The sequence below is a fragment of the Eutrigla gurnardus genome, assembly GCF_963514095.1.
Source record: "Eutrigla gurnardus genome assembly, chromosome: 7".
Lineage (NCBI taxonomy): Eukaryota > Metazoa > Chordata > Actinopteri > Perciformes > Triglidae > Eutrigla > Eutrigla gurnardus.
The window spans coordinates 3,882,793-3,897,520 of NC_139921.1; the positions used below are offsets into that span (position 1 = coordinate 3,882,793).

The window sequence follows — 14,728 nt, forward strand, 5'->3', positions numbered from 1 at the left end:
CGTGATCTAAGGGATTTCAAAGGGCACGAAGTCGAGGGGAAGGACCTCGGTGGTCGTGGGGGAGGAGCTCGGTGGTCATGGAGGAGGAGCGTGAGAGTTGTAAACATTCACAATCTGACAGAGTGCCCTCGATCCGCCGGACTTGCTGACTGGGACTTTAAATTACTAAAGATTGAAACCAGACCAACCTGTGGTCTGGTCTCTGGACTAATGTGGGCTACTATCTAGACCTCTAGGGGACCACAGACAGTCTCTGCTTCCCCCACATAGTCTGGTCTGGTCTGGTCTCTGGACTAATGTGAGCTACTATCTAGACCTCTGGAGGACCACAGAGAGTCTCTAGTTCCTCCACATAGTCTGGTCTGGTCTCTGGACTAATGTGAGCTACTATCTAGACCTCTAGGGGACCACAGACCCAGGAGACAACATCTGGTTCCTCCATTTAGGATTCAGGGACGTCAGGACGACAGGAGGACGATCTCAACGCTGAGACGCTTTAGAGACACAGAGGAATTTATCTCTTGAGATTGTAGGAAAGCAAGGGTTAATGCCTAATGGTATCTACGTAAACTGTGTATGTAAGGAAATTATGATATTAAAATATGTATATCAATGTATATTAATCTACAATTTGAATACCTGCTCTCGTAAAAGGGGCACCATCTGTTGGTCAGACAGAACTTTATAGAATTCACGTTAATGACTCTAATGACCACTTATTCCTTAATTCACAATTAATCAATGTCTTTTAATAAATCAGTCTCATTCCTTAGATCATAAGTTCTTGAAATAGGGATCTTTGTATTCTGCACAGAAGAGATATCCACGGACAACGACTTTATGCTTTAGGGGAATTTATTGATTAACTAGGGATTAAACAAAAGTGAATAAAACAATAACAGATGTAATAAACAAAACACCAATACCACGCCAGAAATATAACTGGAAATGTGATTAACAGCTTATCTAGCACGTTTTGCGATAAAGGCGAGTGGGTTCTTCCTAAGAATTTGGACTCCTTAGTAAGAGGAAAAGTGAATAATGGGATAAATGACCTCACAGATATTAGATATTAACAGACGCTATACTTAGTTTCACCCTGCAACTCGGCCATTACTGTTGAATGCGGATTCGGTCTTACTTTGGGACGCTTCTTCTCGGCTTACTGAAACTCCAAGCGGTCGCTATTCAGTCTGTGACGTAGACCCGGAGGGATCTTCCTTGCCGTGGACCGAGGGAACCGTTAGCGCCGATCTGCGGTAGTTTCGTGGCGGGCGTCCGTCTTTGCCGTAGTCCGTCTTAGTTCAACAGCTTCGTCTTGAGTTCGGCCGGGTGGCTTAGGTATAAACGTTAGTCAATATGCCAAATCTTGCGGCCGCCGGTTGAGTTAGCATTGATCAAAAGACTTGCGTAAAAGGAAAAACTAAAAATACAAAAATGAAGAGTCTAAGGACGAGCGAACTACTCTAATAAAAGTAGTAAAGTTTAGGAACTAAAAGGGGACTAAACTCGGAGAGAGGTTAAACGAAGAGGGAGGAAAAAGCCAGGGCCTCTGGATGCAGGAGCGCCGGGAGGCCCGCCGGGAGGCCCGCCGGGAGGCCTGAGCCGGGAGGGGAGCCCCGGGAGCAGCAGGGGTTGTAGCCGATTCCGTGGTCTGTCCAGGGACCATGGTCTCTGGCACGGCCAGTGGTCACAACCACTAGGGGCGCTAAAGACACTGGTCCCGACCAGCTCCTCAGTGGTCGCGACCAGTAGCTCTGTGGCACGGACCAGCGGGTCTCTGGCACGGCCAGTGGTCACAACCACTAGGGGCGCTAAAGACACTGGTCCCGACCAGCTCCTCAGTGATCTGCCCTGTGGTACCTGTGGTCTGTGAAGCAGCTTTAGTATTTTCTCCCCTTTACACTCGTTTTGGCAGCACTGTCAGCTGGATAAATGTCAGATATCATAATCTTTTGTCTATAAAATAGACCACTGGTGACCACTGGCCGTGCCAGAGACCAGCTGGTCCGTGCCACAGAGCTACTGGTCGCGACCACTGAGGAGCTGGTCGGGACCAGTGTCTTTAGCGCCCCTAGCGGTTGTGACCACTGGTCCGTGCCAGAGACCATGGTCCCTGGACAGACCACGGAATCGGCTACAACCCCTTCTCCCCGGGAGGCAAGAAGCTCCGAGAGGGAGGAACGCGCTCGGGAGGGAAGCTCTTCGGGTGTCTGTAACACGCAGCTTTTATGCTGACCGAGGGGGCGTGTCCAGGAGGGACCTGTTCGGGTTACAGTCCGAAATCTTTATCTGTGATTTAAACTGTTAAACAAAACGAAATGCAATCCTATAACTATACATGTGAACACCATCTCGCCGTTATGGTCAAACTGATCTCCAATAGTAGGCTACATTTCGCGTCATTACGTAACATGGCACATTTGTAACGAAACTGAAAGTACGTCCAAGATCCTTTACCATATTATTAAATGAATGTCCTCACGTTTTCCTAAAAGAAAATGGCATTGATATGGATTAACATAATACGCTGGAGTCACTATAGTTCCATGGAAGCTGGTTTACACATTCTCGTATATTGATAGGTATACATCGTAATTCAACACCTATTGATTTCCTTTCTGATCTGCTTAACGATGACCGGGAGATGATCCATTTTACCTCTGGCCACTTGAGGGCAGTAGAGGTCTACATATATTTTGTGGATGAATCACAGTTTCGGATCTGCGTACTTCTGGGTCGCAGAAACTTCGGGTTTGAACAGACAGTCACAATTATCACATGATACGTAACCATAGTGAATCTAGATTGTAATTCGGAGTGTCCCTGAGCATTTCATAGCCTTGCTCTTAAAAGTGGTCTCGACTGAGGAAATGTCTACCATTACTTCAGAGGAACAACATATGGTGTTCCTTATGTGGCTTCAAGTGTCAAAGGTATTTGACCCACACAGCAGACTCCCACTGGTATCTAACCAGTCCTTATATCTCTGAGAATGTCCGGAGAGGGGGACAGGAGGTCGTAATCTGTTAACCCGACCAGGTTTTTCTGTACAAATCATTTTTGGTAGAGTTGAAAGGAACTTTGATCAAACACATACAATGCAAACCTATCAAGCTAGCCCAAACAAGTTTGGTAACTTAGTAAGCATTTTGTCCTTGGTGATGCGGGCAGATTAATGAGCAAACACATTTTCGTCTGGCTGCGTGAGTGCAGTAGTTATGTCCCTTACAATGACAATGTTAATTTTTAGCAATTTTTGGTAACTTCTCTGTTCTTCGTCGTAGAACAACGGGAAGTTCGCCAGTATGCTTATAATTCCTCAATGATTATTATGGATGGTTTTAAACTAATGTTGAACATATATCTCATCCTTTTCTTGGATTGGTCAAAATGTGAACATGTTTTCTTGAGTTCATGAGTTCATGCGATCTCTCCTGCATGCCAGCAGACCAAGTCATTAGTTTATGACTCCCAAGAGGGGAGGAAGGGGTCTTCACCATGCCTTGGGAGCAAATGAGGAAGAGATATGGTGTTATCCTTTATACTTCAATCGAGGCTCTCTGTCAAACAAAGGTGTTAATCAGTTTCCAGATGCGTTTGGGTGCCTCAAAGTCTGGTGACTCTGAAGGTTTTGCCCCCCCCCCCCCTCTTCTCATCCGGGGTGCGTGGGGAACTCGTTGATGCTCTGACAACGGGGTTCGTAAATCCTTTAACCGAGCCTTAAAGTGGCCTTCATTTCCTCCAGGTCGGTCCATTTGACCTGAAGGAGAATGTTTACTCATCTGCTGGGAGGGACCTTTGTCTGTATATCTTTTAAAGGTGAATAGTTCCTCTTTCGTTCGTTGAGAAGTCACATCCAAGAATCGTGGGCTGTGGCCCCTACAAGGTGAAATATTTAAACTCACACAAACACGTCTCCGTTGCCGTCCGGCAGGAATTGCTGTCCGTTTGTGTCTCTGCGTTGACTTTGTGTGTAATTGAGTGTGAAAATGTGGCGTTTGGTGTGAACACAACACGACATCTTTACAGCCACGAAGAAACAAACGCTACATCCTGATAGAAACGTGATCATCGGATTTCAGTCATGAACACGTTCAAATCTGGAGCAGCTGAGTTACTGAAAACATACTCACACTTCATCAGACCAGGTCTCAGTCTCTGCTGTCCCCCATGGTCCACCCTGCAGGAAGACATTCAAAGACCTCAATCAGGTCCACCATTAAACATGAACCCCAGTTCCTCAGTCAGAGACGGAGACACAGTCTGGAGCTGTTGTCCATCTGTCCTCACCTGAGAGTCCAGTCTGATGTCTGTCCATCTGTCCTCACCTTTGTGTCCAGTCTGATGTCTGTCCATCTGTCCTCACCTGAGAGTGTCCAGTCTGATGTCTGTCCATCTGTCCTAACCTGAGAGTGTCCAGTCTGATGTTTGTCCATCTGTCCTCACCTGAGTGTCCAGTCTGATGTCTGTCCATCTGTCCTCACCTGAGAGTGTCCAGTCTGATGTCTGTCCATCTGTCCTCACCTGAGTGTCCAGTCTGATGTCTGTCCATCTGTCCTCACCTGAGAATGTCCAGACTGAAGTCTGTCCATCTGTCTTCACCTGAGAATGTCCAGTCTGATGTCTGTCCATCTGTCCTCACCTGAGAGTGTCCAGTCTGATGTCTGTCCACCTGTCCTCACCTGAGTGTCCAGTCTGATGCCTGTCCACCTGTCCTCACCTGAGTGTCCAGTCTGAAGTCTGTCCGTCTGTCGTCACCTGAGTGTCCAGTCTGATGTCTGTCCATCTGTCCTCACCTGAGAGTCCAGTCTGATGTCTGTCCACCTGTCCTCACCTGAGTGTCCAGTCTGAAGTCTGTCCATCTGTCGTCACCTGAGTGTCCAGTCTGATGTCTGTCCATCTGTCCTCACCTGAGAGAGTCCAGTCTAATGTCTGTCCATCTGTCCTCACCTGAGAGTGTCCAGTCTGATGTCTGTCCATCTGTCCTCACCTGAGAGTGTCCAGTCTGATATCTGTCCACCTGTCCTCACCTGAGTGTCCAGTCTGATGTCTGTCCATCTGTCCTCACCTAAGAGTGTCCAGTCTGATGTCTGTCCATCTGTCCTCACCTGAGAGTGTCCAGTCTGATATCTGTCCACCTGTCCTCACCAGAGTGTCCAGTCTGATGTCTGTCCATCTGTCCTCACCTGAGAGTGTCCAGTCTGATGTCTGTCCATCTGTCCTCACCTAAGAGTGTCCAGTCTGATGTCTGTCCATCTGTCCTCACCTGAGAGTGTCCAGTCTGATATCTGTCCACCTGTCCTCACCTGAGTGTCCAGTCTGATGTCTGTCCATCTGTCCTCACCTGAGAGTGTCCAGTCTGAAGTCTGTCCATCTGTCGTCACCTGAGTGTCCAGTCTGATGTCTGTCCATCTGTCCTCACCTGAGAGAGTCCAGTCTAATGTCTGTCCATCTGTCCTCACCTGAGAGTGTCCAGTCTGATGTCTGTCCATCTGTCCTCACCTGAGAGTGTCCAGTCTGATATCTGTCCACCTGTCCTCACCTGAGTGTCCAGTCTGATGTCTGTCCATCTGTCCTCATCTAAGAGTGTCCAGTCTGATGTCTGTCCATCTGTCCTCACCTGAGAGTGTCCAGTCTGATATCTGTCCACCTGTCCTCACCAGAGTGTCCAGTCTGATGTCTGTCCATCTGTCCTCACCTGAGAGTGTCCAGTCTGATGTCTGTCCATCTGTCCTCACCTGAGAGTGTCCAGTCTCCAGTGTGGACCCTCCAGTCCAGCAGACAGCAGCTTGACTCCTGAGTCTCCTGGATGATTGTAGCTCAGGTCCAGCTGTCTCAGATAGGAGGGGTTGGAGTCCAGAGCTGAGGCCAGAGAAGAACAGCCGTCCTCTGTGATCAGACAACCTGACAGACTGAAGACACACACACTACTGTCACTTCTGGGGACTTTACATAGACTTATGTCCATTTGTCCTCTTTTTAAAATGAGAAAAAGTGATATTTGTCTTTTGTTGTGTTGATGTTGTACTGGGTGGGATAAGCGTGGCTGAGTGATGGACAGAGATGCACAGAGGAGGACGTTAAAGAAAGAAAAGAGACGAGCTGAAATGATTGAGAGAGAAATTGAAGCGTTAGAAAAGAGAAGAAACAACAGTTGAAACAGTCTATGTGGTCTGTCTTCAGACCTGGTGTGCCAACAAAGATCTGGTATTGATTTTAAACCATCTAGCAAAGAAAAAAGGCTGTAATTCAATAACATTTCAACAATGTTTATAGTTTTCATGTTGAACTGGAGGAATTATGAATAACAAGTACTCTGATAATAACAGTAAAATACAAAACACAGCTTTGAAAATGTGCTTCTTAAGAGTCTCAGAACATATGAGGCATTCAGGTGTTCAACTGCCAGTTGGAAGAAAAGAGTCTGTCTTGATTCAAAGCTCTGTTCTCACTGTCAGCGTTCCTCTTTGAGAGCAGCCGTGTGAACTTATCTATCGGCTCTAGATTTCACCGACCTGACTGACGTTTATCACCTCCACTCTCTGATCCATCTGTCAGCTGTCAGTGAGTCTCCTCAGTTGTCACCATAGAAACGTCACTCACAGAAACTCCAGTTTGTACAGATTTGATTAAGTTCGGAGTTAACGTTTCACCCCGTTGCATTACTGGGTAATTTAGTGTTTGTGAGTAGCAACCAGTGAGATGATTTAGCCTCCAACCATCTGAACCAGTGTAGTGATGGTAACGCTGCAGCAGTAAAATGGAAACACTGTCTTTTTATGAATACGTGAATATAAATAACTGAATATTTGGTGCATGTAAAAGCATCACTGAAAGCCTCATAGGTAAACTTCTCAAAGTAGTTGAATCTGACCTGAGAGTTTCCAGTCGACAGTGTGGACTCTCCAGGCCAGCAGACAGCAGCTTCACTCCTGAATCCTGCAGGTCGTTGGTACTCAGGTCCAGGTCTCTTAGACTGGAGGACTGGGAGCTGAGAACTGAGGACAGACCTTCACAGCTTCTCTCTGAGAGGTTACAGCCACTGAGTCTGAAGAGGAATCAGAAATTAGTGATGAAACAATTACAAACAACTGTTCATCACCTCAGGTTCTAACTGACATTTTTATCATAATTAAGTTATTCACATATTCTTATTCTATGACAACTTAGTAACATTATGTGAGGTGTTTTATTTGGGAAACTAAAATGTTGTATTTCCAAAGTCAAACCACCTTGGTTCTCCAAGGTTCTACTTGTGAGCCAATCAGCAGGTCAAATGCACACAGGAGGACCAATCGGGTTCTGCTTCTTTGTCATGTTGCTGTGGTTGCTCAGTGGCAGCAGCGACAAGGAGCAGAGGAAATTAGCATTATCTGGGTAGAATGATCATATGAAGCTAGCATAAGCTGGCCAGCATTACCTGATCTGGTAATATAAGGAAACTAGCACATGGTGGCTAGGGTTAGCTGGTCCAGACACCCAGGCCCTGGGGTCCGTGAGCTCGGGAGTAAGGCCGACCTCTGGGCTCTGTCATGGGCAAAGCCCACAGCCTGGCCTCCCTCCTTCGCAGGTAATTATTATCTGGTGGTCTGAAGGACACTGTAGGTAGGGCAGGAGTGTACCTATGTTCCCCTGCTTTGTATGTGACCGGGGAACATCTTGTCTATTGTTGAAAAAGGGTCCCATGTTTCCTGGTCTGTTATTTTTTCACTGCTGAATTCCACGGCAAACAGGCCCATGTAAGCTTACAGGTCACATATCCAAATAGACTTAGATGAGGAGAGATTAAGGCTGTAAATTGGCTTTTGTCTTTGTCATGTTTGGACAGTTTAAATAAACTAAACTAAATATGTGTGTTGTGACCGGGGAACATAGGACCCTTTTTGGGAAAAATGGGGAACATAGGGATGACCCCGGTAGGGCCCTATGAAACCCGTTTTAATTTTTTCCAGATTCTGTTTTATTTTTTTCCCAAATTTTGTGTTTTCCGTTTTAATTTTTGTAAATTCTGTGTTTTACAAGTTTAGAGCATTTTTCCCGTCAAATGGTGTCTAATCATGTGGCTGATGAATCAAAGACATTTACTGAAGAAACATTCTCGTAGTTCTAAGTCTAAATCGTTGTCATTCAGAGACAAATGTGCATAAATATACAAGTGTATGTGCAATCATTTATGGAGGAGTCACAATATACCGCCCACTTTTTGAATCCCCCGACTTTTACCGTCTAAAGTCAGTGAATCTGTCGATCCTATTTAAGTTTCACTTTCAGTTGTGAATCGGTTCATTTCTGAATGTTTCTGATGTGAGATTCTGTTTGTAGCTGCTCATCACGCGGATTCTTGTGGGTCGAGTCATTCTTATGTTGACAAAACTCAGAGAAATAAATATCTTCAACATTACTATCGATCACTGTGTGTGTGTGTCGGTGAAACAGAAAGAGAGGAGAGACGCTGGATGAAGCAGTGAGCGGTGTTTTTTCTTTTCTTTCAGCTGAGGTGACAAACGCTTCATGTTAGAGAAAGCATTGATTTTCTTGTAACTGGGGGGGCGGAAGGGGTAGCCGCCCCACTTCCAACGTCTATGCCTCCTGGTAGTCTGCTTTGATATCGATGCCACACTCTTTCAGGTCCGTTTCATAGAAGATCAGGTTTCCTTTCTGCAGCTGCTCAAAAGCCAGTTTTCCTAGAGACTTAATCATCTTCCTGCTCTGTGGACTCCAGTGTGGATCCGTCTCAGCTCCTCCATCATACTTGACGTTCTTCAGTTTGGACTGAACCACCAGGAAGTGGATGTACATCTCGGTCAGGGTCTTGGGCAGCTCCCCTCCCTCCCTGGTCTTCAACACATCCTCCAGAACTGTAGCAGTGATCCAGCAGAAGACCGGGATGTGGCACATGATGTGGAGGCTTCGTGAGGTCTTGATGTGGGCGATGATCCTGTTAGCCTGCTTCTTATCTCTGAACCTCTTCCTGAAGTAGTCCTCCTTCTGTGGGTCAGTGAACCCTCTGACCTCTGTCACCATGTCAACACACCCAGGAGGGATCTGATTGGCTGCTGCAGGTCTTGTGGTGATCCAGAGACGAGCAGAGGGAAGCAGTTTCCCCCTGATGAGGTTTGTCAGCAGCACATCCACCGAGGTGGACTCTGTAACATCAGTCAGGATCTCGTTGTTGTGGAAGTCCAGAGGAAGTCGACACTCGTCTAGACCGTCAAAGATGAACGCAACCTGGAACTCCTCACCTGAGAGTCCAGTCTGATGTCTGTCCATCTGTCCTCACCTGAGAGTGTCCAGTCTGAAGTCTGTCCACCTGTCCTCACCAGAGAGAGTCCAGTCTGATGTCTGTCCATCTGTCCTCACCAGAGAGAGTCCAGTCTGATGTCTGTCCATCTGTCCTCACCTGAGAGTGTCCAGTCTGAAGTCTGTCCACCTGTCCTCACCAGAGAGAGTCCAGTCTGATGTCTGTCCATCTGTCCTCACCAGAGAGAGTCCAGTCTGATGTCTGTCCATCTGTCCTCACCAGAGAGAGTCCAGTCTGATGTCTGTCCATCTGTCCTCACCTGAGAGAGTCCAGTCTCCAGTGTGGACCCTCCAGTCCAGCAGACAGCAGCTTGACTCCTGAGTCTCCTGGATGATTGTAGGTCAGGTCCAGCTGTCTCAGATAGGAGGGGTTGGAGTCCAGAGCTGAGGCCAGAGAAGAACAGCCGTCCTCTGTGATGAGACAACCTGACAGACTGAAGACACACACACTACTGTCACTTCTGGGGACTTTACATAGACTTATGTCCATTTGTCCACTTTTTAAAATGAGAAAAAGTGATATTTGTCTTTTGTTGTGTTGATGTTGTACTGGGTGGGATAAGCGTGGCTGAGTGATGGACAGAGATGCACAGAGGAGGAAGTTAAAGAAAGAAAAGAGACGAGCTGAAATGATTGAGAGAGAAATTGAAGCGTTAGAAAAGAGAAGAAACAACAGTTGAAACAGTCTATGTGGTCTGTCTTCAGACCTGGTGTGCCAACAAAGATCTGGTATTGATTTTAAACCATCTAGCAAAGAAAAAAGGCTGTAATTCAATAACATTTCAACAATGTTTATAGTTTTCATATTGAACTGGAGGAATTATGAATAACAAGTACTCTGATAATAACAATAAAATACAAAACACAGCTTTGAAAATGTGCTTCTTAAGAGTCTCAGAACATATGAGGCATTCAGGTGTTCAACTGCCAGTTGGAAGAAAAGAGTCTGTCTTGATTCAAAGCTCTGTTCTCACTGTCAGCGTTCCTCTTTGAGAGCAGCCGTGTGAACTTATCTACCGGCTCTAGATTTCACCGACCTGACTGACGTTTATCACCTCCACTCTCTGATCCATCTGTCAGCTGTCAGTGAGTCTCCTCAGTTGTCACCATAGGAACGTCACTCACAGAAACTCCAGTTTGCACGGATTTGATTAAGTTCAGAGTTAACGTTTCACCCCGTTGCATTACTGGGTAATTTAGTGTTTGTGAGTAGCAACCAGTGAGATGATTTAGCCTCCAACCATCTGAACCAGTGTAGTGATGCTAACGCTGCAGCAGTAAAATGGAAACACTGTCTTTTTATGAATACGTGAATATTAATAACTGAATATTTGGTGCATGTAAAAGCATCACTGAAAGCTTCATAGGTAAACTTCTCAAAGTAGTTGAATCTGACCTGAGAGTTTCCAGTCGACAGTGTGGACTCTCCAGGCCAGCAGACAGCAGCTTCACTCCTGAATCCTGCAGGTCGTTGGTACTCAGGTCCAGGTCTCTTAGATTGGAGGACTGGGAGCTGAGAACTGAGGACAGAACTTCACAGCTTCTCTCTGAGAGGTTACAGCCACTGAGTCTGAAGAGGAATCAGAAATTAGTGATGAAACAATTACAAACAACTGTTCATCACCTCAGGTTCTAACTGACATTTTTGTCATAATTAAGTTATTCACATATTCTTATTCTATGACAACTTAGTAACATTATGTGAGGTGTTTTATTCAGGAAACAAAAAGGTTCTATTTCCAAAGTCAAACCACCTTGGTTCTCTAAGGTTCTACTTGTGAGCCAATCAGCAGGTCAAATGCACACAGGAAGACCAATCGGGTTCTGCTTCTTTGTCATGTTGCTGTGGTTGCTCAGTGGCAGCAGCAACAAGGAGCAGAGGAAATTAGCATTATCTGGGTAGAATGATCATATGAAGCTAGCATAAGCTGGCCAGCATTACCTGATCTGGTAATATAAGGAAACTAGCTGGCTGGGGTTAGCTGGTCCAGACACCCAGGCCCTGGGGTCCGTGAGCTTGGAGTAAGGCCGACCTCGGGGCTCTGTCATGGGCCAAGCCCACAGCCTGGCCTCCCTCCCTCGCAGGCAATTATTATCTGGTGGTCTGAAGGACACCGTAGGTAGGGCGGGAGTGTACCTATGTTCCCCTGCTTTGTATGTGACCGGGGAACATCTTGTCTATTGTTGAAAAAGGGTCCCATGTTTCCTGGTCTGTTATTTTTTCACTGCTGAATTCCACGGCAAACAGGCCCATGTAAGCTTACAGGTCACATATCCAAATAGACTTAGATGAGGAGAGATTAAGGCTGTAAATTGGCTTTTGTCTTTGTCACGTTTGGACAGTTTAAATAAACTAAACTAAATATGTGTTGTGACCGGGGAACATAGGACCCTTTTTTGGAAAAAATGGGGAACGTAGGACCCGGGGAACATAGGGATAGCCCCGGTAGGGCCCTATGAAACCCTTTTTAATTTTTTCCAGATTCTGTTTTATTTTTTCCCAAATTCTGTGTTTTCCGTTTTCATTTTTGTAAATTCTGTGTTTTACAAGTTTAGAGCATTTTTTCCCGTCAAATGTTGTCTAATCATGTGGCTGATGAATCAAAGACATTTACTGAAGAAACATTCTAGTAGTTCTAATTCTAAATCCTTGTCATTCAGAGACAAAGGTGGATAAATATGCAAGTGTATGTGCAATCATTTATGGAGGAGTCACAATATACCGCCCACTGTTTGAAATCCCGCCGACTTTTACCGTCTAAAGTCAGTGAATCTGTCGATCCTATTTAAGTTTCACTTTCAGTTGTGAATCAGTTCATTTCTGAATGTTTCTGATGTGAGATTCTGTTTGTAGCTGCTCATCACGCAGATTCTTGTGGGTCGAGTCATTCTTATGTCGACAAACTCAGAGAAATAAATATCTTCAACATTACTATCGATCACGGGGATAGGTTAATTGATGACTCTAAATTGCCCGTAGGTGTGAATGTGAGAGTGAATGGTTGTTTGTCTCTACATGTCGGCCCTGTGATAGACTGGCGTCCTGTCCAGGGTGAACCCTGCCTTCGCCCAATGACAGCTGGGATCGGCTCCAGCCCCCCCGCAACCTTGAATACAGGATAAGCGGTAGATAATGGATGGATGGATGGATACTATCGATCACTGTGTGTGTGTGTGTGTGTGTGTGTGTGTGTGTGTGTGTGTGTGTCGGTGAAACAGAAAGAGAGGAGAGACGCTGGATGAAGCAGTGAGCTGTGTTTTTTCTTTTCTTTCAGCTGAGGTGACAAACTCTTCATGTTAGAGAAAGCATTGATTTTCATGTAACTGGGGGGGCGGAAGGGGTAGCCGCCCCACTTCCAAAGTCTATGCCTCCTGGTAGTCTCTCAGATCACCAGGTGCGGGGCCACAATAATCAGAATTTACTCAGAAGTTACTCAGTACTCGAGTAGTCTTTTCACTAAATACTTTCTTACCTTTACTCTTAAGTAGTGATGTCCAAATGAAGCTTTGTGAAGCATTTTCTTTATTTTCTGAGCCCAATAGATGGCGATCTCTGTTCAACAAAGGGTTGAAGTCCGATATATTTCCATTGCTTTCAACCCTTTGTTGAACAGAGAGCGCCATCTATTGGGCTCAGAAAATAAAGAAAATGCTTCACGAAGCTTCATTTGGACATCACTACTGTTAAGTAACTATTTGGAAGTACTTTTTACTTCTTTACCTTTTGCAGTTGGGAAAACCAATCAAATGGTTCAGAATGCAGATAGAACCTTGTAATTCCAAGATGGTTTGTTGTTTTCTGAATGAAAAACTATATTTACAGAGCTTTGCTGGAGGCTTGGACCACCGGCAGCAGCCTCAGAAGAGCCTCCTCTGAAGCAGAGTATTCCTTCAGGTCAAACAGGTCCAGATGTTTTTCTGATGACAGTAAGATGAAGACCAGAGCTGACCACTGACCAGGAGACAGTTTACGGGAGGAGAGACGTCCTGAAGTCAGGGACTGTTGGATCTCCTCCACCAGAGAACGATCATTCAGTTCATTCAGACAGTGGAACAGATTGATGCTTCTCTCTGGTGACAGATCCTCATCAACCTTCTCCTTGATGTACTGGACTGCTTCCTGATTGGTCTGTGAGCTACTTCCTGTCTGTGTCAGCAGACCTCGTAGGTGTTTCTGATTGGTCTCTACTGACAGACCCAGAAGGAAGCGGAGGAACAGGTCCAGGTGTCCGTTTGGACTCTGTAAGGCCTTGTCCACAGCTCTCTGGTGCAGATCTGTTAGTTTGTTTGTGTCTCTATCAACACAATCGTCTTCAGACCCAGAGGAAGTTGTTTGTTCTTCTGCCATCAGATTGACACCAGAGTTGACGAAGGACAGATGGACATGAAGAGCAGCCAGAAACTCCTGAACACTCAGATGGACGAAGCAGAACACCTGGTCCTGGCACAGTCCTCTCTCCTCTCTGAAGACCTGTGTGAACACTCCTGAGTACACTGAGGCTGCTTTGATATCGATGCCACACTCTTTCAGGTCTGGTTCATAGAAGATCAGGTTTCCTTTCTGCAGCTGCTCAAAGGCCAGTTTTCCTAGAGACTCAATCATCTTCCTGCTCTGTGGACTCCAGTGTGGATCCGTCTCAGCTCCTCCATCATACTTGACGTTCTTCAGTTTGGACTGAACCACCAGGAAGTGGATGTACATCTCGGTCAGGGTCTTGGGCAGCTCCCCTCCCTCCCTGGTCTTCAACACCTCCTCCAGAACTGTGGCAGTGATCCAGCAGAAGACCGGGATGTGGCACATGATGTGGAGGCTCCGTGAGGTCTTGATGTGGGCCATGATCCTGTTGGCCTGCTTCTTATCTTTGAACCTCTTCCTGAAGTAGTCCTCCTTCTGTGGGTCAGTGAACCCTCTGACCTCTGTCACCATGTCAACACACCCAGGAGGGATCTGATTGGCTGCTGCAGGTCTTGTGGTGATCCAGAGACGAGCAGAGGGAAGCAGTTTCCCCCTGATGAGGTTTGTCAGCAGCACATCCACCGAGGTGGACTCTCTAACATCAGTCAGGATCTCGTTGTTGTGGAAGTCCAGAGGAAGTCGACACTCGTCTAGACCGTCAAAGATGAACACAACCTGGAACCCTTCAAACCTGCAGATTCCTGCTTCTTTGGTTTCAGGGAAGAAGTGATGAATGAGTTCCACCAAGCTGAACTTCTTCTCTTTCAGCAGGTTCAGCTCTCTGAAAGTGAATGGAAACGTGAACTGTATGTCCTGGTTGGCTTTGTCTTCAGCCCAGTCCAGAGTGAACTTCTGTGTTAACACTGTTTTCCCGATGCCAGCCACTCCCTTTGTCATCACTGTTCTGATTGGTTCATCCCTTCCAGGTGAGCCTTTAAAGATGTCTTCTTGTCTGATGGTTGTTTCTGG

General features: G+C 46.1%; 1 protein-coding gene across 1 annotated transcript in view; it reads right to left on the bottom strand.

The window, feature by feature from the left end:
* The window catches only part of LOC311016319 (uncharacterized protein), a 558,990-nt gene that overhangs the window by 100,157 nt on the left and 444,105 nt on the right, over positions 1 to 14,728 (bottom strand). The window contains exons 19-21 of the mRNA XM_084013943.1: positions 10,700 to 10,873; positions 9,564 to 9,737; positions 6,878 to 7,051 (exon numbers count right to left, since the gene is read on the bottom strand). Coding sequence (XP_083870069.1) covers positions 6,878 to 7,051; positions 9,564 to 9,737; positions 10,700 to 10,873 — 522 coding nt within the window. The remainder of the gene's footprint in view (positions 1 to 6,877; positions 7,052 to 9,563; positions 9,738 to 10,699; positions 10,874 to 14,728) is intronic.